The sequence below is a fragment of the Heptranchias perlo genome, chromosome 34 (genome assembly GCF_035084215.1).
Source record: "Heptranchias perlo isolate sHepPer1 chromosome 34, sHepPer1.hap1, whole genome shotgun sequence".
In the NCBI taxonomy this organism is placed as follows: domain Eukaryota; kingdom Metazoa; phylum Chordata; class Chondrichthyes; order Hexanchiformes; family Hexanchidae; genus Heptranchias; species Heptranchias perlo.
This window is the reverse complement of record NC_090358.1, coordinates 26,521,648-26,547,744: the sequence shown is the minus strand read 5'-3', so window position 1 is coordinate 26,547,744 and position 26,097 is coordinate 26,521,648. Positions and strand designations below refer to the sequence as shown.

Genomic DNA, 26,097 nt, shown 5'->3' with positions numbered 1-26,097 from the left:
TTACAGACGTCCTACTGTTTGGAGACCCCAGTTTGAAAAGGTGTCATATAGTAAGGAGTACAAAAAGGAAGATTGGGATCATTACTTCATTCGAAACTATGGTCGTCAGACAAAGGACACAGTTTCGAAGTAGTAAAAGGCAGATTTAGGGCAGATGGCAGAGATATCTTCGCGCGGAATGATAAGCACATGGAAAGCACTTCCAAGTAGTGAAGGAAAAACTCTGGAATCATTTAAGAAGCAGTTGGGTGCTAGGATGGAGAGGCTGTACTGTTTTTCTACATGGTTGAGTTAAGATGGATCGAAATACGTTCCTTATATGTATTGATCTTGTGGACCATATAGAAGTGACTACTGTTCTGAAGCTAGTACAGTGTTCCTTAGGTAGGATATGTCCATACAGGCTTCAAGATTCTAGTCACTGGGCTCTTATGCGATGTGAGAGACCCATGTTTCAGCTTTGCGGTATTTTTTTATGAGCTATAATGGAGGTTTTATATAGGACTGTGCAAAACACTTGTTGCCCCTACATATAATCTGAGAACTGGATCGATGTCTGAAGGAGTGGATGATTGAAGGATAATAGTTGTTGGGACTGGTCAGAAGGGCTGCAGTCTTTTCCAGTCCTCTGCTTACCTGTGTTCCTATTAAATTTCACATCAAGAGTTTTACATACTTTATTTTGTTGTACTTCTGTCATCCTTGAGCAATACAGTGAGCAGGTTCATTCCACATCTGCTCCCCTGTCTTTTGCCCACAGCAGCACCTCTGCAGTCTAGCTGAACTTCCTGCTGATCAGCGTTAATAAATTTAGTTGGCATAGACTGAGCAGTAGTTATTTATACATGCCATTCAAAGTTTGAAGTGTTGAAATGGCTTGGAAGCTCCTGTACGTATTTTCCCTTTTTGACAAATGTTGGTAACTGCCATGGATCAATAATTCAAGATACATTCAGAGTGAGAATTGATAAATGCTGTCTTAAAATCTTTTCCCTATTGTTTGGCATTAACTTCTGATGGAGATTGAAGCAGATGTTTTTCTCTTTACCTGGGCATTGCCACTGTCCTAAGTCTATTCTTTTGACATAGAAATCTAAAAGTAAATGTTTTTGCAGCTGTGGAAATTTATGATGTCCTGGCCTGGACTTCATTGGTGCTCTCTTACTTTTTGAAATGCAGTCACTGTTAGTAGGCAAATGCAGCAGTTAAATTTTGCACAGGATGGCCCCACAAATGGCAAATGAGATGAATGACCAGGTAATTTGTTTTTGGTAGTGTTGGTCGAGGGAGGAATGTTGGTCAGGACACTAGAAGAATTCCCTGCTCCTCTTCAAATAGTGCCATGGGATCTTTTATGTTCAGCAGAGCAGGTGGATAGGACCTTGTTTTACCATTTCATCTGAAAGACAGCACCTTCAACAATGCAGCATTCCTTCAATACTGCACTGAAGGGTCAGTCTAGATTATGCGCTAAAGTCTATACTGAGGCTTGATTCGCAACCTTCTTACTTAGGCAAGAGTGCTACCATTAAGTCATGATGTGGAAATGCCGGTGATGGACTGGGGTTGACAATTGTAAACAATTTTACAACACCAAGTTATAGTCCAACAATTTTATTTTTAATCCCACAAGCTTTCGGAGGCTTGTGGGATTAAAAATAAAATTGTTGGACTATAACTTGGTGTTGTAAAATTGTTTACAACCATTAAGTCAGTTCACAGGGCTTGATTGAGTTCTACTTGCTTTACTTTGCCGCCTTTTTCACTCTTTTCCACCCTGTTTGGTGTTATGTGCTGTGGATCTTGTACCTTCACCTTTAATGAAGAAAACAAAATCAAACCATCAAAGTGGACTTATATTTGGTAGTTATGAATTGTTAATGGCTCTTGTCATTGATTTGTCATCTGAACATCTTTTAACATTGACACATAGGTGCTCAAGTAGCCTTCACCAGTTGAATAAAAGAGGTCTCCATGTAGCTTCACTGTCTTTCAGCAGGATAAGTTTACAACTATATAGTTTTTCAATTGGTATATTATAAGAATCTGCAATCCTGTTGCAGCTTCCCCACGCTAAACACACAAGAAGCCTAGTTTACCACAAAAGATAAAGTTTTATTAGAGCAAATCAGCTGGAACAGAGTTGATCAGCGGGTTCACATTAGTCAAGCCACACACTTTATAAAACAAATTTCATTTTTGTCTGGAACAGGAATTCAAGTCTGGACTCATTTTAAGCTTTTATTTTAATTGATTTTTTAAAATTTACATACGTGATGTAGCACAGATCAGGTGAGGATCACATGACGTTCTTTGATAGTATTCTAGGCCCAACCAGCTTCAGCTGCTTCATCAACAACCTTCTCTCCATCATGAGGTCAGATCATGAGGTCAGAAGTGGGGATGTTTGCTGATGATCGCAGTGTTCGGTTCTATTCGCAACCCCTCAGATAATGACGCAATCCGTGCCCACGTGCAGCAATATCTGGACAACATCCAGGCTTGGGCTCATAAGTGGCAAGTAACATTCGTGCCAGGCAATGACATCTCCAACAAGAGAGAGTCTAACCAGCTCCCCTTGACATTCAATGGCATTACCATCGCCGAATCCCCCACCATTAACATCCTGGGGTGTCAACATTGACCAGAAACTTAACTGGACCAGCCACATAAATACTGTGGCTACAAGAGCAGGCCAAAGGCTAGGTATTCTGCGGTGACTGATTCACCTCCTGCCTCCCCAAAGCCTTTCCACCATCTACAAGGCACAAGTCAGGAGTATGATGGAATACTCTCTACTTGCCTGGATGAATGCAGCTCCAACAACACTCAAGAAGCTCGACACCATCCAGGACAAAGCAGCCCGCTTGATTGGCACCCCATCCACCACCTTAAATATTCACTCCCTCCACCATCGGCGCACCGTGGCTACAAGATGCACTGCAGCAACTCGCCAAGGTTTCTTTGACAGCACGTCCCAAACCCGTGACCTCTACCACCTAGAAGGACAAGGGCAGCAGGCGCATGGGAACACCACCACCATCTGCACGTTCCTCTCCAAGTCTCACACCAACCCAACTTGGAAATATATCGCTGTTCCTTCATCGTCGCTGGGTCAAAATCCTGGAACTCCCTACCTAAACAGCACTGTGGGAGTACCTTCATCACACAGACTGCAGTGGTTCAAGAAGGAGGCCCACCACCACCTTCTCAAGGGCAGTTAGGGATGGGCAATAAATGCTGGCCTCGCCAGCGATGCCCACATCCCATGAATGTATTTTTTTAAAAAATGATGCGCGTCTATGTGCGATAATGGTGCAGAACTATCTATATCCATTTGTGTATACCAGGTCGTTGTTGCTTCTTGATGGGTTGGGGTAGGTGCAATTACTTCAGGTTTTAAAATGATGTATGAGCAGGAACTGAGTTTGGGAAGGGTTCCTGACTTTCCCCATTTCTCTTGTCTTTTTATGTAATGCAGATTTCAGTGCTACAAAGAGTGGCAGGTAGGTTCACAAAGTGCTAATTTGGATTTTATCAATAAAATGGTATTTATTAGTAAAGATTTGCTGCTGCTTATTCCCAACATCAAAATAGATTTTCATCCTCGTTGAGAAATATCATTTCAGAGCCTCCCCTCCCCCCGCATCACAGAGTTGCTTTGCAGATGTCAGGTGCATCAGGAAGTAGGTTGGGGAATGCTATGCATAAGCATCTGAAACCAGTTTAGCTGTTAAATGTAAGATGTCTGGGTTGGGGCAGTCAGTATCAGCTGGATACCGCTGTGTACTGTGCTGTGGGTTGCTAGCATTTTAAGTACATAGGGAGATTCTTGATGTTCATGATCAGACAGCTGGTAAATTATCTGTACACCATGAAATTTTGCAAAGTCTGCTGAGATTTTGTAGGGGATGAGGCAGTTGGCATTACTGCTATGAAGAGGCAGCAGCAGATATTGCTGTGAGTGCATGGAGGGATGCATAGGTTGGTGCAAGGGGAATATGAGAGTGAGAGGGGAGTTGGGGGAGTTTGGGTTTGGACTAGCAATCAATAACCAATGCAGGTGGATGCAAGAATTTAAGTGTACAAATCTTAAAAGCTATAAGGGGCCAAATGGAGTCCTTTTTGAATAGGAAAGGCATTTTGGGGTATGGCTGGAGTATAGGACCTACTTGGCAGTCAAGGGCCTATCTGACGATTGGAGTTGTTGGTGCCTGAATGGTGGTCGTAGCCATCATCTGGGTTCTGTGTTGTAGGAAGTGTTCAGGGCCTACCTGATGGTGTTTGTGCTGGGTTTAGTTGATTGGGAGGTCCAAGTCTACTGCTTCATGAGTGGTCCAGTGCAACCTTGTGGTCCGTTTTGTTACAGGTTAACTGGCGGGTGGTGCAGTGTGAGGAGAGGCAGTATTCACGGCAGAGGTACTGATGGTAAGTAATTTAGCCAACATAGGATGGTGGGTTCATGGGAAATATTCTTTCTCTTTGGTTGGCCAGAAACTTCCTTCCAGTAACATGCCTGATCCTCTTCTAGTGACCGAGTCTGCTTCCATAGAGTCAGGTCTTGGAAGAAAATGTGACAAAGGTAAGAATTTCTGTCTCTGGTTTTGTGTAATTCAAATTTTAAAAATGGATGGGTTGGGGGCTGGGGGGGCATTGAAAATTGCCACCATTTCAGAGCCGCCTCCAACCTGCCCATTTCCGGGGCGGGACGAGGAGCGGTCGACCAACCTGCTCCAAGGAGGCGGGTCGTGCCTTAAAACCTTTCAAGGAGGCTTCAGGCCTTCATTTGTCACTAATTCCCGACTTCAACACCGGGGGGCCGGGATTCCAGGGCCTTCTGTTTTACACCTTGTGAAAGGAGGTGAGAAGGCCCGAGACTAACAGGTAGGTGCCTTGAAAGGCACAGCTTGTGGGCCCGGAGGAGCAGGAGTGCTTCCCCCAGGCCCAACAAGCCTACCTGCACCAACCCCCCTCAATGATCATACCCCACCCCCCCCCGACCCCGTTCGACTGGCTTGTCACTCAGGCCGGTCAGTCGGACAGGAAACCGACAAAAAAAAAGAGTCAAATGCGTAAGGACGTCCGGGAAACCTGTACTAACGGTTTCCCGACCTCAATTTGACCCCCTCCCGCTCCCTTCCCGGCTCAGTTTTAAAAGCACCCCCTTAAAGTTTAAAATGGAGCCTGCTCTTTTCACTTTGTACAAAATGGTGGCAATAGGTTGGTGCAGGGGGAATATGAGAGTGAGAGGGGAGTTGGGGGAGTTTGGGTTTGGACTAGCAATCAATAACCAATGCAGGTGGATGCAAGAATTTAAGTGTACAAATCTTAAAAGCTATAAGGGGCCAAATGGAGTCCTTTTTGAATAGGAAAGGCATTTTGGGGTATGTCCGAGAATTATCTGCTAATTCTCGGACAACACTCCTGAATGAACTAGGCAGTGGTGTTGTCCGAGAATTAGCAGATAAAAGATTCTCTTTAGTGGGGCAGGATGTTTAAAATCCTAATGCAGCATTTTGATAGACAAACAGATATGTTATTTCCAGTTGTAGTCATTTTTGACAACACTAGTGGAAAATGCCGAAAGGAAATTCAATTACCGTGGGCCATTGTCTACCAAATTGTGGAGACCGTTAACATTTTGGTTGCTTGACTGTTTCAAAGAGTCAGCTTTCACTTCAAAGTAAAAACATCCTTGTAAGTAGTGCTCCTCAATATATAATTCATGTTTGATATATATTATGGCAAGAGATGTGATTAGCCATTATATGTATGGAGGGTCTTTTAGAGCTCTCTGAGGGGTATTTGCATATGTCCTAGTGAAAATTGACTTGAGTTTTGTCAAGAGAAACTGAAAAAATCATGGACTTTTTGGAACTGTCTAGCCAGTTTGCATGTAGTGTGATTATACTATATAGTATCTTGCCTGTTTTTGCTTCCTTTGAAAATTTAATTTGTAAATAAACCCAAATAGTAATTTAACCTATGGTCTATTGAGGGCTCAAAATAAAATTTGTCCACCGATTAGCTAAGTGTTATCCTCCTTGGGGTGGGGTGGGGGGGATGGTAAGTGGGGTTCTAAGTGACAGTGGGAGTTCAGCATCAAGTCTGCTCTGTGGCAGATTTCACAAGCTGATATCTGTGTCAGGCAGGTCTCCAGTGCTCCAGGGCATTATAAATGATTGACTAGCCAACCTCACGAATAGTGCATGGAGGGATAGAACAGTCACTGCGGCTGGGTTTTGTCCAACTCGGCTCCAGAAAACCTAGGAAGCCAGTGCCCTAATGGGGAGAGTGGCTCTAGTTGGACATAAGAAATAGGAGCAGGAGCGGGCGTAGGCCATACGGCCCTTCGAGCCTGCTCAGTCATTCAATAAGATCATGGCTGATCATCCACTTCAACTCCACTTTCCTGCCCTATCCCCATATCCCTTGATTCCCCGAGAGTCCAACAATCTATCGATCTCAGCCTTGAATATACTGAACAACTGAGCATCCACTGCCCTCTGGGGTAAAGAATTCCAAAGATTCACAACCCTCTGAGTGAAGAAATTTTTCCTCATCTCAGTCCTAAGTAGCTGACCCCTTATCTTGAGACTATGACCCCTAGTTCTAGACTCTCCAGTCATGGGAAACAGCCTCTCAGCATCTACCCTATCATGCCCTCTAAGAATTTTATATGTTTCAATGAGATCACCTCTCATTCTTTTAAATTTCAGAGACTATAGCCCCATTCTACTCAATCTTTCCTCATAGGACAACCCTCTCATCCCAGGAATCAATCTAGTGAATCGTTGTTGCACCCCCTCTAAGGCAAGTATATCCTTCCTTCAGTAAGGAGACCAAAACTGTACACAGTACACCAGCTGTGGTCTCACCAGATCTCTGTATAATTGCAGCAAGACTTCCTTACTCTTACATTCCAACCCCCTTGCAATAAAGGCTAACATACCATTTGTCTTCCTAATTGCTTGCTGTACCTGCAGGTTAACTTTCTGTGATTTGTGTACAAGGATACACAAATCCCTCTGAATACCAACATTTCTTAGTGTCTCACCTTTATAAAAATATTCTACTTTTCTATTTTTCCTACCAAAGTGGATAATTTCACATTTCCCCACATTATACCCCATCTGCACCTTCTCGCCCACTCACTTAACCCATCTATATCCCTTTGCAGACTCTTTGCGTCCCCCTCACAGCTTACTTTCCCATCTAGCTTTGTATAATCAGCAAACTTGGATACATTACACTCGGTCCCCTCATCTAAGTCATTGATATATATTGTAAACAGCTGAGGCCCAAGCTTTGATCCTTGCGGCACCCCACTAGTTACAACCTGTCAACTCGAAAATAACCCGTTTATTCCTACTCTGTTTTCTGCCCACTAACTAATCCTCAATCCATGCTAATATGTTACTCCCCAATCCCATGAGCCCTAATCTTGTGTAACAATCTCTTGTGTGGCACCTTTATCGAATGCCTTTTGAAAATCTAAATATACTACATCCCTTATCTACCCTGCTAGTTACACCCTCAAAAAAACTCCAATAGATTTGTCAAACGCGATTTCCCTTTCATAAAACAGTGTTGACTCTGCCTAGTCATATTATAATTTTCTAAGTACCCTGTTACTACGTCCTTAATAATAGATTATAGCATTTTCCCTACTACTAACTGGCCTATGGTTCCCTGTTTTCTCTCTCCCTCCTTTCTTGAATAGCAGGGTTACATTTGCTACCTTCCAATCCACAAGGACTGTTCTAAAATCTAGGGAATTCTGCAAGATCAAAACCAATGCATCCACTAGCTGTGTAGCTACCTCTTTTAAAACCCTAGGAGGTAGGCCATCAGGTCCAGGGGATTTGTTGGCCTTTAGTCCCATTAATCTCTCCAGTACTTTTTCTTTACTAATCTTAATTACTTTAAGTTCCTCACTCTCATTAAACCTTTGGTTCCCCACTATTTCTGGTATGTTTTTTGTGTCTTCTACTGTGAAGACAGACAGCAGGAAGCTTACCATTGATCTGTACTGATGAGCTGTGCGGTATCAGGTGACTATATTCAAGCAGCCAAGTGCATACTTGGAAATCCCTACGTCTTAACTATGCCAACCTGCACATAGGTACACTGGACTTAAATAAGCGTGGTGTCTCTCTACGGGGAGAGTGTGCACTGTGTATTGGGCAAACATACTCTGTAGGCTTAGATTTCTCAGTAGCTCGGTGCCGAGACTCTTAAACATGATTTTTTTAAAGAGTTTAGACACAAAGAAAAATAGCCTGTGTTATGTGGTTTCACAGTGATATTTTCCTTCATCTGAATTGACAGGTAACATACTGACTTCTTATTTTGTAATGGTTTTCTTGCACTTATGAGTTTGATTATATACAGATATGTTTAAACATTAGAATCATAGAATGGTACAGCACAGAAGGAGGTCATTTGGCCCATCATACCTCTTTTAAAGAGCTATCTAGTTCGTCCCACTCCTCTGCTCTTTCCCCATAGCCCTGCAGATTTTCCCTCTTCAAGTATTTATCCAATTCCCTTTTGAAAGTTGTTATTGTTTCTGCTTCCACCACCCTTTCAGGCAGTGCATTCCAGATCATAACAACTCATAGAATCATAGAAAGGTTACAGCACGGAAGGAGGCCATTTGGCCCATCGAGACCGTGCCGGCTCTATGCAAGAGCAATCCCTCTCCCCCGCCCTATCCCCAAAGCCCTGCAGATATTTTCCTTTCAAGTATTATCCAGTTCCCTTTTGAAAGCCATGATTGAAGCTGCCTCCACCACCACCTCTGGCAGTGCATTCCAGATCCTAACCACTCGCTGAGTAAAAAAGTTTTTCCTCATGTCAACTTTGGTTCTTTTGCCAATCACCTTAAATCTGTGTCCTTTGGTTCTTGACCCTTCCGCCAGTGGAAACACTTTCTCTCTATCTAGACCCTTCATGACTTTGAATATCTCTGTCAAATCTCCTCTCAACCTTCTCTGTTCCAAGGGGAGCAATGCCAGTTCATCCAGTCTATCCACATAACTAAAGTCCCCCATCCCTGGAATCATTCTAGTAAATCTCTTCTGCACCCTCTCTAAGGCCTTCACATCTTTCCTAAAGTTTGGTGCCCAGAATTGGACATAATACTCCTGTTGTGGCCGAACCCGTGTTTTATAAAGGTTCATCATGACTTCCTTGCTTTTGTACTCTATGCCTCTATTTATAAAGCCCAGTATCCCGTATGTTTTTAACCACTTTCTCAACCTGCCCTACCTTCAATGATTTCTGTACCTATACCCCCAGACCTCTCTGTTCCTGTACCCCTTTTAGAATTGTGCCCTTTAGTTTATATTGCCTCTCCTCATTCTTCCTACTGAAACGTAACACTTTGTATTTTTCTGCGTTATTTTTCATCTGCCATGTGTCCGCCCATTCAAGAAAGCCTGTCTACATCCTCTTGAATTCTGTCACTATTCTCCTTACTGTTCACTACCCTTCCAAGTTTTGTGTCACTGCACATTTGGAAATTGTGCCCTGTACACCCGAGTCCAAGTCATTAATATATATCAAGAACATTTTTATGTTCTTAAACTCGCTGCATAAAATAAATTCTTCTCATCTCCCCTCTGGTTCTTTTGCCAATTATCTTAAAGCTGTGTTCTCTGGTTACCAACCCTTCTGCCACTACTTCTGTGCTATCCGCATGACACTGATTCAACTCGTTATACAATGGGCCATAACTTTCTGTGGCAGGGCATCTAATGGCGTCAGCCATTGGACTTGCCTTTGCCTGTTTAGGTTTCATAATTATTTGCATAGCAAGTTGCTGAAAGTACGAGGCAGCGAAGGCAACATTGCATCTGGGACCTGAAAGAAGAGGGCAAACAGCTGTGTATTTCCTTAACCAATCAAATTGAAGGATTGAGAAATAAACACCACCAGGGCTAAGAAGGAAGTGTAAATTAGAGTGGGTAAATTCAATGTCAAATCAGGTACAGAAATCTGGAGTACTGTGTACAGTTATGGTCTCCTTACATAAGGAAAGATATACTTCCCTTAGAAGGGATGTAACGAAGGTTCACTAGATTGATTCATGGGATGAGAGGGTTATCCTATGGGGAGAGATTGAGTAGAATGGGCCTATATTCTCTGGAGTTTATAAGAATGAGAGGTGAGTAATCTCATTGAAACATATAAAAAGCTTGACAGGGTAGATGCTGAGAGGCTGTTTCCCCTGGCTGGAGAGTCTAGAACTAAAGGTCATAGTCTCAAGATAAGGGGTCGGCCATTTAGGACCGAGATGAGGAAAATTTCTTCACTCGGAGGGTTGAGAGTCTTTGGAATTCTCTACCCCAGAGGGCTGTGGCTGCTCAGTCGTTGAGTATCTTCAAGGCTGATGCAGATGGATATTTGGACACTAAGGGATATGGGGAAAGGGCAGGAGAGTGGAGTTGAGGTAGATAACCAGCAATTATCTTATCTTTATTTAAGAGAGAAAAAAGAGACAGAAAGGAAAAGTTTTTTAAACAGATCAATTTTAATATTTTTAAATCTCCAATGACAGTTAAAACCTGAAGGAATGAGACTCCACACTTTTAATAGTTAATTTTTAGTGACAGAGGTTGACTTGCAGTAATTACCATTTATCACATCATTAAAGGGGTACTTAGACTGAAATGGACAAGACTTAACTTTCTGTGGCGAGTTTAGTTTGTATCTACCATGAAAATACAGGAACTTCACGGCATTCAATGCATTTCAATGGTGAGGCAGATGACGAGATGCTGTTTTCATGAAGCTAATGGCGGAGCATCGCATCTCGGACAGCAACTTCTAGATTTCTGCATTCATCCGCGCATCTGCCCCTCGCCTGAAGTTATTGTGGCATTTGCACATGAATAACGGTGAGCGCGATTAGCCTCACCATTATTTTGACAGCAAATTATGGCTCTTTTTGTCTTGAGGAAGTGCTTTCTAAATAAGATTCAAATCAGTGATCCTGACAGTGCCCAGTTTGTGGTAACGGTTGCTGTCTTTAACATGTAACTCCATTATGATCAGAAGCTTGACAGGATCACTTTGGAACTTGTGGCATGTTGTCTGCACATTGCTTACTGTGTGTTCTTATGCTTGGGATCAGTTCTTTGGCTGAAATGAGAAAATGCTACAAATGCTTTTAAGCTGCAAAGAAAGAACTTGCATTAATCTTGTGCCTTTTTTACAAAGTGCTTTACAACCAGTGAAGCACTTTTGAAGTGTAGTTGCTGTTGTAATGTAGGGAAATGCAGCAGCCAATTTGTGCACAGCAAAGTCCCACAAACAACAATGAGATAAATAACCACATACTGGGAGAACTCCCCTGCTCTTCTTTGAATAGTACCATGGGATCTTTTACACGTGAGCGTGCAAATTAGGCCTCATTTTAATGCCTGATTCTAAGGACATTATCTCTGACAGTGCAGCACTCCCTCAGTACTGCACTGTTGTCTCAGCCTAGATTGTATGCTCAAATACTTGGAGTGGGTCTTCAAACCACCATTTTCTGACTCTGGTGACTGCTACTACTGAGCTAAGGCTGATGTCTAAGATCTGAGTACCAGCAACCTTTTTATAAATTCATAATTAATCAGAAGAGCCTTGCAGATTTAGGCTGGTTATCTTCAAATTCTGTTCAGAATTATGTACAATAACATATTCTTCGATACGCCATTTTATATCTTTCCTTTATTGTTAATTGTTAACTTGAATAGGAATCGAGTTTAACGATAGCCAACTCTTTGTGGAGATGATTAAACCACTAGTTTGAAAAGCTACTTTAATGATGATGGAGCTGTATTGTGGTATAAACATATCTGCTGTAGAATCCTGTACCGTATATACACTATTTCTGTACCAGAATTTGCTGCAAGGATTTGTCTTTTTTTATTAATTCATGGGATGTGGGCATCGCTGGCGAGGCCGGCATTTATTGCCCATCCCTAATTGCCCTTGAGAAGGTGGTGGTGAGCCGCCGCCTTGAACCGCTGCAGTCCGTGTGTCCGTGCAGTCCGTCTATTAACAGAAATGGCAGCTTGAAGATTTGCATTCATTTTACTGCGCTCTTGTAGTTTGTAATATATCACTACTGGGAGAGTAGGTTTGGATCACAAATCTGAATTCGCACTACCTCAATAAAACCTGCTGCAGATGTTGGGATTGATTGGGAAAACAAAATTTTGCTGTTTTCATGTGGAAGTCTGAGTTGCTTGTAAATGAGCGAGTGCAGCTGATCTGTGCTCAATGACTCGCTCAAACATTGATCCTTTGGTATCGTCTGGTTTATTATGGTGTATAATGTGAGGTTGATGATAAAGGCTAACCGCCACATTAAACTGATACAGCAGGTGGTAAATTTTCACTGCAGCTTCCCAAACAGTTACAATATCATTATTGAAATTTGGGACATTTGCCAACTGTGGCAAATTGGATTGGAATTTTCCAGTCATCTTCACCATCCCTACTTTGACCCATTATAGGATGTTTGCAACTGGAGAACTTGGTATTTTTATGGAGAGAGGATGGATTGTGGACAACATTGTTAAATACTTTCAACAGTTATTGCCATGGTGGGCTTAGTGCTGACAGTAAAAAGCTGCTTGCCACTTACCTGTCTGATTTTGTCCATATATACTTTGTTATTTATTTGCTGCCATTCTTTCAGATAGGGAATTAACCATTCCAGAGGGTGGTGCCATCAGCAAAATAAAAATCCTTTTTGATTGCATCCGCTAGGATGGTCTAGGGACAGAATGCAGCAATGTATTTTTTTTATTCGTTCATGGGATGTGGGTGTCGCTGGCAAGGCCAGCATTTCTTGCTCATCAATAATTGCCCTTGAGAAGGTGGTGGTGAGCCACCTTCTTGAACCGCTGCAGTCAGTGTGGTGAAGGTTCTCCCACAGTGCTGTTATGTAGGGATTCCAGGATTTTGACCCAGCGACGATGAAGGAAGGGCGATATATTTCCAATTCGGGATAGTGTGTGACTTGGAGGGGAACGTGCAGGAGATGTTGTTCCCATGTGCTTGCTGCCCTTGTCCTTCTAGGTGGTAGAGGTCGCGGGTTTGGGAGGTGCTGTCGAGGAAGCCATGGCGAGTTGCTGCAGTGCATCCTGTAGATGGTACACACTGCAGCCATGATGCGCCAGTGGTGAAGGGAGTGAATGTTTAGGGTGGTGGATGGGGTGCCAATCAAGCGGGCTGCTTTGTCCTGGATGTTGTCAAGCTTCTTGAGTGTTGTTGGAGCTGCACTCATCAGGCAAGTGGTGAGTATTCCATCACACTCCTGACTTGTGCCTTGTAGATGGTGGAAAGGCTTTGGGGAGTCTGGAGGTGAGTCAGTCGCCACAGAATAGCCAGCCTTTGACCTGCTCTTGTAGCCACAGTATTTTTGTGGCTGGTCCAGTTAAGTTTCTGGTCATTGGTGACCCCAGGATGCTGATGGTGGGGGATTTGGCGATGGTAATGCCATTGAATGTCATGGGGAGGTGGTTAGACTCTCTGGTCATTGTCTGGCACTGGTCTGGCACAAATGTTGCTTGCCACTTATCGGCCCAAGCCTGGATGTTGTCCAGGTCTTGCTGTATGCGAGCACAGACCGCTTCATTATCTGAGGGGTTGCGAATGGAACTGAACACTGTGTGTACCGTCCACAGAATGCACTGCAGCAACTCGCCAAGGCTTCTTCGACACCACCTCCCAAACCCACGACTTCTACCACCTAGAACGACAAGGGCAGCAGGCACATGGGAACAACACCACCTGCACGTTCCCCTCCAAGTCACACACTATCCTGACTTTGAAATATATCGCTGCTCCTTCATCGTCGCTGGGTCAAAATCCTGGAACTCCCTACCTAACAGCACTGTGGGAGTACCTTCACCACACAGACTGCAGCGGTTCAAGAAGGTGGCTCACCACCACCTTGAGGGCAATTAGGGATGGGCAATAAATGCTGGCCTTGCCAGTGACGCCCACATCCCATGAACGAATAAAAAAAATGAAGCTATGAGGCCTCCCCTACATGGAAAAGTTCTGTGGGTGGCATGACGATTCAAGCCATTGTTTCCCTGTACTCTGTCGGAACCAAGTTTAAAGAAAAGTCAGCATGAGTACTGACTTGATCTCAATGCTGACTTGATCTCAAAAGGGGCAGGCATTTTATTTACTCTACTGTCCCTTTCTCTGACTTAGAGTATTAAACTCCGAATTGCACTTATTGGGAAAGAATGGATTCAGTTCTTTTAGAACTGGTTCCTCAAGTAGATTCTATCTTTAGATGCACAGCATGCCTTGAATTTAAAATTCACATCCTCGTGTTCAAAGGGCAGCAGAAAAAAGAAACCTGCTCCATTGTTAAGTCAGTGGCTGTGCTCTTTTTTTAAAAAAAAAAGCAGCTAAATTTTTCTCCAACCATTGGTGAGGGTGCAGCAAGATAAAATGACAGAGCCAGTGACAGATTACAGCAGCGACGGCCTTTTTACCTTTCCTGCCATGCCAGACATTGAAATATCCCTCAGGAGGCATGTTTTGGTACTCCAGAGGCTCGTACCCTCCCTCCTATATATTTCAGGGTTCACTCTGGTGGCAGGGTTGCAATATAAATGGGTTATGAGAACAGAAAGCAGCATAACATAGTAGTCTTGGTTTGAAAGGGGGAGAAAAGGCAGAAATTGTAAGTTGGAATGTCACAAAGAAAGCAATAACTTGTCATCATATTACCCAATCCATGTTCTCTGCTCTTTTTTACAAATTTCTATATATACAAATTCCATTTTTATTAATGTCAAAAGCTTGCAAAGCTGCTACTGCCAGTCTAAAGTCTGTTTGTGCACATCAACAGCACATTATTGCTGTTGGAATGAAATCTGAACAGTATTATGATTGTTCCAATACAATATTTTTTCTTTTCCTCTCCCAATACTTCACTGTACACCTGGAATAAGTTATGATTTGTACATTACTTCTGCTCTCCTTTCAAATAAGGAGAACTGGAAGAAATCAAGCTTCTCAACTGTTTACCCTCTAACACTGACCTGTAATGCAACAGCATTTGCAAAGAGGGTAACATTTTCCAGCCTCCGCTGTAAGGATATTTATATTACCGTTAATACCAGTCCTATGCATTAGGTAAGAATACTGAAACTGCTTATTTAGGACTGATAGTACTGGGGTTATTTGTACCTGTTCTGTCCAGTTTGACTTGCTGCATTTTATAGGATTCTTCTGGATTGTAATTGATGTTTTGTTATTGTAATTGATCTTTTGTGTTTTGTTAATAAAACTTGTAAGCTACTTAATTATCTGTGCCTTCGCTTGGGCTGCCTGAAGTAGAGCCAAGAGTCAGTTGATATTTTTTTGTTACATGAAATGCACTTCATGAATAAATCCATTAAAATGCATTGTCTCCTCTGCAGCTGCATTTACATTTTTGCAATATTTGTTTTAAAGATAAAATTTTATCCATTTGTACTATTTCAAATTATCTGTTATAATGTAATTTGTGATTCCTTCACTGTAGAAAATATTGACTGGATCTGGTATTAAATGAAGCATGCTACTAAGCCAATTCCTCTAATATTTACTGATGGAAAATGTGGCTTGGATTGCTGTCCATACAAACAGTGCACATCAGAGGTGACCAAAATATTTCCACTGAAGCTCAGAACAGCTACAGAATTTTAAATAAGGCCTAAATTAAGCTTTTGCACACACATTCTGATTCATACCTGAAATCGTGTGTGGACATATCTGATAAATTTGGAAATCTTTTAGTTTTGTAAAACAAATTTTATACCTTCCTTATAAGGTATTACTTCTAAGGTGTTGGCATATTTCAGCTATTTTATCCTCTTTCCTGTTCCAGCTGTTTGTATTTATTTTTAGTGTAAGATCACATATCACATGAAGTTCAGTTTCATGGTGGGGAAAAAAGTTTCTTTTTTATTTTGACTTCACTCTTCAATTTTCTTTAATTCAGATTGTTCTCAACATATGATTAGACAACTCTATTATCAAAGTGGTAAATCTGAACAGGGGATTTTTGTTTCTTCACCAGGATCTTCTAAGTACCCTACCACATGTGAAAATTTAGAAAGTATGTTATTGCATGTGGGATATAAATATTTGTGCATGCTGTATATGAATACCAAGAGCTACCTCTCACCATTTCATCACTTTGGTTTCTCCATTATTTGCATCAGTTGCTTTTGTGAGCATGAGATTATTAGTAGCACTTTCTTCAGTATATGGGGCTGGCTATTATTCTTGGACTGTTTGAATACTGCATGCTGCCAGGATAGCGCGCTTGCGTAACAAAGTAATGGGCATAAGGCCCATTGAAGGAACTTGGAAGAAATTTCTGAACATGTGGAACCTTGCTTAGCATTATACAGAGGCTATTTGTACTGCTAATGTACCATTGACCTCCAAGGTGGCTGTGCCCATGTGATCCAGAAAGCTGCAGTTTCTTGGGTACAAAGTAATCTTCTTTGGCTGGCTTTATCCACCCAGGTTTTTCATCCAAGCACATGTTGGTAGCAGTTTAAGGGTTTCCAAGGGTTTAAGTGATTGAACAAATGACTACTTATTTTTCAAAGAGGTAATGAAGAAAGCTGTTCGGCACACAACTCTTATGTTCAGGAAACTCTCTTTCCCAATGTAGGGATACAATAAAAAGACTGCCAGTTATGTTCTTTATAGCCCATGCTATAGTCGTGGTAGGAAAAATTCTCAATTTAGAAAATTAATTCTCTAACTCTGCAAGGATTACAATCATATGTTTTCATTCAAAAATGTTACCAACTAGTTGTTGAATGTGGCTGTTCTAAATGAGCTTAGCTTTAAATGTTATTGAGAAATCGAGGTGAAAGTTCAAGACCCTTTAGCAGGATACCACCAAGACTACAAATTGTGGGGAGAAAAATAAGGTAAACTAGAAAGTAATGATTCGCTGATTCAAACTCTCTGTTTAAAAGTGTAAAGATTTTGGGGGACAGGAAAGACTAATGGAAATTAGAGGCCTTCTGTTTTGAGATTCTAAGACCAAATGGCTTACAGGAGGAGTTTTCTTGGTTTTAACACAGTATGGCTGCAGAGAGGTAGAAGAGCATGTGGGGATTTGCCACATCGGATGAACAAGAGAGGAACGCAGAGGAATACTGACCATAGCAGTAAAGAACTTGGATTTATTTAATGCCTTTTGTATCTTCTGAATGTCCCAAAGGATTTCAGAGCAAATTAATTACTTCTGAAGTGTAGTCACTGTTTAATAAGCAAACATGGCAGCTAATTTGCACACAACCAACAGCAAACGAGATGACTGATCAGCTAGTCTGCTTTTGGTGGTATTGATCAAGGGGTGAATGTTGACCAGATCACTGTGGGATCTTTTATGTCCCTCTGAACAAGCTGAGGGGGTCTTAATTTTATATATAGAAAGTTTATGATCAGAGATGCTGGAGGTGAGAAAAAAATCACCTATCAGATGGTGAGGTTTTTTTCCAGTCCTGTCCAGGTGTATGAGAACCCTTTGAGAATTTGGTAGTAATATTAGAGTGTGTAAAGTGGTCTTTAAAGAGAGTTGAGTTGTTGAGGGAAAAACTGTGGTTGTCATAAAAGTGAACTTCTTTGAGACAGCTGTAGCAATAGAGGAGATTTTGGAGTTCCATTTGAATTCAGAAGCCCAGCATTGTCAATAGATGATGGATCAAGGGTAGAACCATCAAAGGTAAGAGGTAGTTGAATTTCCAAAAGACATGAAGAAGCAGTCTTCAAAGAACTGAAAGAAAAAGTATTTTCTTTGCCCAGTTGAAAGACCTAAAGGAAACCAAAATGTAGTGATTCCATCATTGAATGGAGAAGAATGAAGGCTGTGTGTACTGAGGGTATGCTACCTGAAACAAGTTAGTTAATGCAAATCAGGAAAGGAGTGCTAATATTGAGTGTGTGGAGGAGGTCATTAATATGAAGAGCAAGCACAGCTGGATAGAGGATGGAGCTTTGAGGAATGCCTGAGTTGAAAGAGAAAGTCTTCAATTCCAACACAGTGATTTGAGAGGAAGCTCATTGGTGTAGAGAGAGCAGATCTCGACTGTGATACTTCCCAGGGTTAAAAGAGGTGGCCAATATTCACTCTTATCTCACACATGGAGAATAGAGACTTGAGCAAGGTATTGGAGGTGACCAGCACCTGTGGAATTATATACCAGTGCCATCAGAAAAGGGGGGGGGGGTGGGTAGGGGTGGCCTTCAGCATCTTACTTTGAATAACTGCATTGTGTAGTGTTTTTTTATTTTTTTTATTTTATTCAAGTACCTGAGACTTGTACATTTTCTTATAGGTATGGTGTTAGCCCAGAGAACATCATTCTATATGGTCAAAGCATTGGCACTGTCCCAACAGTAGATCTTGCATCACGCTATGAATGTGCAGCTGTTATCCTCCATTCTCCTCTTATGTCTGGCTTGCGTGTGGCATTCCCTGATACCAGGAAAACGTACTGTTTTGATGCATTTCCAAGGTAAGTGTAGTTGATGTTGACCTCTGAAGCAGTAAAACTTGTATATTTGTTCAATTTACAAAGTTTAGAACAGTGAAAAGACTGAAAATTGGCACTTACTTTTGTGAGCTAATGCAACTGATATTTTAAGATGCATTAGCAGGAACACCTACATATTTGCTTTATAATTTTGCTATAAAGTGTATGTTTTAACCAAATTTAAACTACGGAAATGAGTTTAGTAGCATTCAACCATAATCTCCAAATATCTTCTTACTTTTTTTTTCCACTAAGTATAAAAGCCATTCAACAGCATATTGTATAGCACATGTAAAGTGTGGTACAAATGTATTATGAGTGCTCTGACAAGAATATTTGTGACCAAAATTCTTTTTAATTTTAGTGATATAGTAGGTAAGAGTTTAAAAAGTGGTGGATTCCTAACCCCTCCAAACCTGGATTATTGAATGTTAGTGAAAAGTTAATTCTTTGAAAAATGCTAATTTTTTTGCTTCTCAAGACCATTAGTGAGGAACTTGTGCATCATTCAACAGCTACACAGTCAAATTAAAAACAGAGTTGATTATTTTACTTCAGGTCAGAGCTGCCATTAGCTTAAAGTATTACTACAGTAGCCAGGCCCATATGGGAAGGCAGTTTCATTCGTAACAAATTTATTTCCATACATCGGCCAAACCATTGTACTACCATCACCCTGGGAAATGCAAATGCAAAGGCAAGCTGTCATCATATTCATAAGTGTGATGACAAATCTACTTCGTCACTTATCTCATTGCTGTTTATGGAACGTTCTGAGGACGTCAAAGGTGGTATATAAATGTTAAGTCCGTTCATTCTTTCCCTTGATCTTCATCTATAAAGAAAGTCAAAATGACTAACTTCTTGAAATAATAGCTTCCTCTGTTTTAAAAAAAATCTGCAGTCATTTTGCATCAATAATGAGTGCAGGGAGGGGTAAGACGTAGAATGTTGAGGGGGGGGGTGGTCCCTGGGTCAGGGATTACTGAGCAGTGGGCTTCTGAGGTCTGCAGCAGTAGGTGGGGTCCTAGGGTTGTGACAGCACAGAGAAAATGTCCCAGGATCTTGGCGTTTGGGTGGAGTCATACTGGGGACAGAGGGAACATTGGGCGGAGAGAGTTGTGGAGTCTGGGAGCACTCGGTGGGAGGGGGTTCCTGGAATATGTATGACCATTGAGTAAGAGGATATGGAAGTACTGGGAAGGGATGTGAGGCTATGGGATCACTGTAAAGATTTGTGGTGAGATTTGGCAGTGGAAGGAGTGCGGAGTGCTGAGATCTAGTAACATTTGAGAAAAGGACCCCTGGGTATGGAACTAAGGGAGGCACGTGCTAGAGTCTGAGACCTTTTGGTAGGGGCTGGTCCACGTTGAATCTGGGAGTATTGGGGAAGTGGATCAAGGTTCTAAAGCTCTTACTTTATTCACAAAGTGCATAATTTAAGAAATAGAAGTAGGAGTAGGCCATATGGCCCCTCGAGCCTGCTCTGCCATTCAGTAAGATCAACTCCACTTTCCCGCCTGATCCCCACATCCCTTGATTCCCTTAGAGTCCAAAAATCTATTGATCTCAGTCTTGAATATACTCAATGACTGAGCATCCACAGCCCTCTGGTAGAGAATTCCAAACGTTCACAATGCTCTGTACAGTGCCCAATGATTCCCTCATGATGTAATGCAATGCTCCCAGTTTTGATAGAATAAATAAGGAGAAACTGTTTCCACTGGCAGGAGGGTCGGTAACCAGAGGGGACAGATTTAAAACAATTGACAAAAGAACCAGGGGGGAGATGAGAATTATTTTTACGCAGCGAGTTGTTATGATCTGGAATGCACTGCCTGAAAGGGTGATGGAAACAGATTCAAAAGTAACTTTCAAAAGGGAATTGGATACATACTTGAAAAGGAAAAAATTGCAGGGCTATGGGGAAAGAGTGGGATTTGGGGAGCAGGGGGAGTGGTACTAATTGGATAGCTCTTTCAAAGAGCCGGCACAGGCACGATGGGCTGAATGGCCTCCTTGGTGAGGTATGATTCTATGAAAGCATGAAATTTTGCACACTGATACTTTGCCAGGTATTGATTTGTTTTCAGATAGATGAGGCCAACATTTAAAATGTCCACTCATGACAAGTAAGTGCCCTTAGTGTTAAGGTTTAACTTCCCTTTTTGGAGATCCTAGATAGGAAAATCATTTTTTTTTAAAATTATGTATAATTCTTTTGCAGTTGTCAACCATACTGATCAAGGTACAGTAAAAGTTCTGAAAGTATTTAAAATTAAATTAAAGGGTAAAGCTGTTGTACTAAAAGGGAGCATCTCTGAAAAACAAATCCAAACAGTAGTTTAGTAAAGCTGTGAGGATTGCCACACCTTGCCAGTAGTGTAATCTCTATCTGCCAGTTTACAACAAAGACATTCATCCACAGCTCACCTAACAATGCCCTCCTTAGTGACAAATAATTCTTGGGTTATACATAAATCTTCCAGTATGTACAGTAGGCCAGAGCTCCAAAAAGGTTTAAACAGCAACAGTTGCACCGACACCTGAAGTCAACAGTGTCAGTGGTGGGAAAACATCTGGCATCATCTCTGGTGGGTTGGAGGTGGGGGGTGCAGGTGGCAGAAGAGGAAAAATGAAAGATAATTTTAGCCAAGCACTTCCTGCAAATCCACCATATACTTCCTGCGTTCACTTTCTGGTCAGTGCACTGATTTGTTTTTACTATGCCACGGTACATATACAATTGTTAGCCAAATATAAATATACACAGTGGTCCCAAAATTCCATGATCCTCGGGCAGTAAATGGAGGCCGGGTGGGTGGGGCATAATTTGGGGCTGAATCTGATTACGTGGAATCCCTGTCACCTTTTTCACCTTTCAGAAATACTAGCCATGGTGGGGGTGAACACAGCATACACCTACCTATAAATGGGTGGATGTATTATAATACCATGTAACTGGGGGAAATGAGTCAGTGATTTAAAAGGCCTGTTTGACAATGCAATCAATCAAAGAATGATCGATTCCATTTCTGAAACCAGCAAACCTTGGAAGTGCTCAGAAAATATTATTGTGCTGCCATTGCCCCACAAACCTACACTCACACTGCAGCACCCATCTTGGTGGGTGGGGGGGGTGGAGTGGGAATGGGATGGGTGGAAATTTCTCCCCACAAGCTGGGCACTTTCTGCTGTGGTGAAAATAGTGTGGGCGCTTGCTCACAATTTGCAAATGTGTCTGACTTGACAAGCAACATGTTTTGCATACATCACCCTGTGGTGATGGGTGCATTCTGTGGTCAGTGTCTTGCAATATAATTGTCCCATAACAGATCTGCCCTGTTAAATCCATTCCAGCACAGTCTCTCCCCACCCACCCCAAAAGTGTCTCTGGTTCAATGAAATAACCTTTCTGCCATAAATGAAATCGAATCCTAACCATAACTATAACTTCAAACCTAATTGAAATCCTACCCCTAAAGCAGTGTTCTCCAGTTCATTAGCCATTAGCAACTTATGGCTAATTGGGAATTTGGATTACACCAATTGCCTTTCTGATTAGTAAATAAAAAATGAGTAATAGACACCGTCGTTGGGCACATGATCGCAATACTCACTTTGGCATAGTGTATGCATGTGAACTTTACTTTTTGTCTTACCATTTTACTAGCAAATACACAAAAAGGCTAGAGTGCAAAGATGCTTTTTATCGCTTTCCCTATCTGAAATCTGTCTTAAAATATATATTTTTAAGAGCAGGTTGCTGAATTAATTCCCCATGTAACCGTTGTGACTTTCTCTCATTATACATTCTGGAAGTTCTCTGTACCTTGTACACTTCAATGCACAAAACTATAGATTTTTCTTTTTACCCTATATGAAGTTAACAGCTGCCATAGCATTGATTCGAGTAAATCCCCAGTATCTAATTTTAATTGATGCTTCCTCAGGCACCTGTAGAGATCACTAAGAAAACCTTCCTGCTGACTACAGTTATTTCAAAGCCAAATTATGTTCCCTTATTTTTGTAATTATGAATACATTTTGTGAGATGACATTCACGGTATGGAGCCTGCTCAATGCGAGCACGGATTGGCGAATTGGGTGTGGAAAATCAGGAGCACCATGAATCAGGTGTGCTGACCTGAGCCCCAGATTCTCCAATCTGCACTGGGATTCTAGTCTCGCAAAGTTTACTCCTATATTTCAGTGGAATCTTTATTATCTGTTGTCCTGACCAGCTTCCAAAGTGCTTGTGGAAAAAGGTCTTGCATAAAAAGTCCCATCATTGTTGTGCACTAAAACCAGTGTCCTGCTGTCTGTCATAAATCAACTTCATTGCTCGAGAAGGATTAAATTCAATTTGTAGTGCGCGTCTTTTCATTTCTGTGCCTAGGTTATTGCTGTACATACATGCAAGATGAAAATTTGGGGACTTTGATTATTTGCTAATTTCCATTATCCATCAGGAATATGATTTTCTCCAATAATGGAGGCTCTACTGTCAAGTTACTTAAAGTTCACTTTAAATTCTGCCTTAGACCATAAGAGATAGGAGTAGGCAATTCGGCCCCTCGAGCCTGCTCCGCCATTCAATGAGATCATGGCTGATCTGATTTTTACCTCAACTCCACTTTCCTGCCTTTTCCCCATATCCTTGGACTCCCTTGCTGATCAAAAATTTGTCTAACTCAGCCTTGAATATATTCAATGATTCAACCTCCAGAGCTTTTTGGGGTAAAGAATTCCAAAGATTCACGACCCTCTGGGAGAAGAAATTCCTCCTCATTTCCGCATTAAACGGGCGACCCCTTATTCTGAGACTGTGCCCCCTAGTTTTAGATTCCTCCATGAGGGGTAACATCCTCTCAGCATCTACCTTATTGAGTCCCCTTAGAATCTTGTATGTTTCAATAAGATCACCTCTCATTCTTCTAAACTCCAATGAGTATAGACCCAACCTGTTCAATCTTTCCTCATAAGACAACCCTTCCATACCCGGAATCAACCTAGTGAACCTTCTCTGAACTGCCTCCAATGCAATTATATCCTTCCTTAAATAAGGGCACCAGAACTGTACGCGGTACTCCAGGTGTGGTCTCACCAGCACCCTGTACAGTTGTAGCATGACTTCCTTGCTTTTATACTGCATCCCCCTAGAAATAAAGGCCAATATTCCTTTGCCTTCTGGATTACCTGCTGCACATGTGTGTTGACTTTTTGTGTTTCATGTACGAGGGCACCCAGATCCCTCTGTACCGCAGCATTTTGTAGTCTTTCTCCATTCAAATAACATTTTGCTTTTTTTTTCCTCCCAAAGTGGATGACTTCACATTTTTCCACATTATATTCCATCTGCCAAATTTTTGCCCATTCACTTAACCTGTCAATATCCCTTTGCAGACACTTTGTGTCCTCATCGCAACTTGCTTTTCCACCTATCTTTGTATCATCAGCAAACTTGGCCACAAGACACTCCGATCCTTCATCCAAGTCATTGATATATATTGTAAATAGTTGAGGTCCCAGCACTGAGCCCTGCGGCACCCCACTAGTTACAGATTGCTATTTTGAAAATGACCCTTTTATCCTGACTCTTTGTTTTCTGTTAGTTAGCCAATCCTCTATCCATGCCAGTATATTACCCCCAACACCATGAGCTCTTGTGCAGTAATCTTTTATATGGCACCTTATCGAATGCCTTTTGGAAATCCAAATATACTGCATCCATTGGTTCCCCTTTGTCCACTCTGCCTGTTACTTCCTCAAAGAACTCTAATAAATTTGTCAGACATTATTTTCCCTTCATAAAACCATGTTGACTCTCCTTGATTGTATTATGAGTCTCCAAATGTCCTGCTACTACTTCCTTAATAATGGATTCTAGCATTTTCCCAATGACAGATGTTAGGCTAACTGGTCTATAGTTACCTGCTTTCTGTCTCACTCCCTTCTTGAATAGAGGTGTTACGTTTGCGGTTTTCCAATCCGCTGGGACCTTTCCAGAATCTAGTGAATTCTGGAACATTACAACCAATACATCCACTATCTCTGTAGCTACTTCCTTTAAGACCCTCGGATGCAAGTCATCAGGTCCAGGAGACTTGTCAGCCTTTAGACCCATTAGTTTACCTAGTACTTTTTCTCTCGTGATAGTGATTGTTTTTAGTTCCTCCCTCCCCATTGTCCCTTGATTTTCTACTATTATTGGTATATTAGTGCCTTCTACTGTGAAGACAGATACAAAATATCTGTTCAATTCCTCTGCCATTTACTTGTTTTCCATTATTATTTCCCAAGTCTCATCCTCTAAGGGACCAATGTTTACTTTAGCTACCCTCTTCCTTTTTATATACTTGTAGAAGCTTTTACTGTCAGTTTTTATATTTCTTGCTAGTTTACTCTCATAATTTATTTTCTCCCTCTTTATTATTCTTTTAGTCATCCTTTGCTGGTTTTTAAAGTTTTCCCAATCTTCGGGCTTACCAGTAATCTTTGCCACGTTGTATGCTTTTTCTTTTAACCTGATACCATCCTTGACTTCCTTAGTTTAGCCATGGTTGGTTCACCCTTTTTGTGGAGTCTTTCCTCCTCACAGGGATATATTTTTGTTGCGAGTCATAAATATCTTTTTAAATGTTTGCCACTGCTTATCCACCATCATACCATTTCATCTGTTTAACCAGTCCACTTTAGCCAATTCCACCCTCCTTACTTTATAATTGCCCTTATTTAAGTTTAATACAGTAGTTTCAGACCCAAGATCCTCGATCTCAAACTGGATGTGAAATTCATGTTATGGTCGCTGCTTCCCAAGGGATCCTTTCATTTTGAGATCATTAATTAATCAATCCTGTTTCGTTACCCATTACCAGATCCAAAATGACCTGTTCCCTGGTTAGTTCCCTGAAGTATTAATCTTAGAAACAGTCCCTAATACACTCTATGAACTCCTTCTCAGGGCTATTTTTGCCAATTTGATTTGTCCAATCTATGTGAAAGTTAAAATCACCTTTTTTACAAGCCCCCCCCTTATTTCCTGATTAATATTTTGCCCTACAGTGTAGCTACTGTTGGGGGCCTATATACTACTCCCACCAGTGATTTCTTTCCCTTGCTATTTCTTACCTCCACTCAAATTGATTCGACATCTTGATCTTCTGAGCCAAGATCATTTCTCTCTGTTATACCAATTTCATCCTTTATTAACAGAGCTACCCCACCACCTTTACCTTTTTTCTGATCCTTCTGAAATGTTAAATAACCCTGAATATTTAGCTCCCAAACTTGGTTACCTTGCAACCACGTCTCTAACAGCCAATAGATCGTACCCATTTGTTTCTATTTGTGCCGTCAATTTTTTTTTATATTCATTCATGGGATGTGGGCGTCGCTGGCGAGGCCGGCATTTATTGCCCTTGAGAAGGTGGTGGTGAGCTGCCGCCTTGAACCGCTGCAGTCCGTCTGCTGAAGGTTCCCCCACAGTGCTGTTAGGAAGTGAGTTCCAGGATTTCGACTC

General features: G+C 41.6%; 1 protein-coding gene across 4 annotated transcripts in view; it reads left to right on the top strand.

Moving 5' to 3' along the window:
- abhd17c (abhydrolase domain containing 17C, depalmitoylase) overlaps positions 1-26,097 on the top strand; it is a 76,152-nt gene that overhangs the window by 30,391 nt on the left and 19,664 nt on the right. The window contains exons 2-4 of one of the 4 annotated variants that reach the window (XM_067971179.1): positions 4,370-4,428; positions 4,532-4,582; positions 18,378-18,529. The exons of 1 other annotated variant lie outside the window; for it this stretch is intronic. In XM_067971179.1, the coding sequence (XP_067827280.1) occupies positions 4,370-4,428; positions 4,532-4,582; positions 18,378-18,442 (175 nt within the window). In that variant the 3' untranslated portion in view covers positions 18,443-18,529. Of the gene's footprint in view, positions 1-4,369; positions 4,429-4,531; positions 4,583-18,377; positions 18,558-26,097 lie in introns of those variants that run through there. 2 more of the 4 variants (XM_067971180.1, XM_067971177.1) reach the window with 2 other exon arrangements.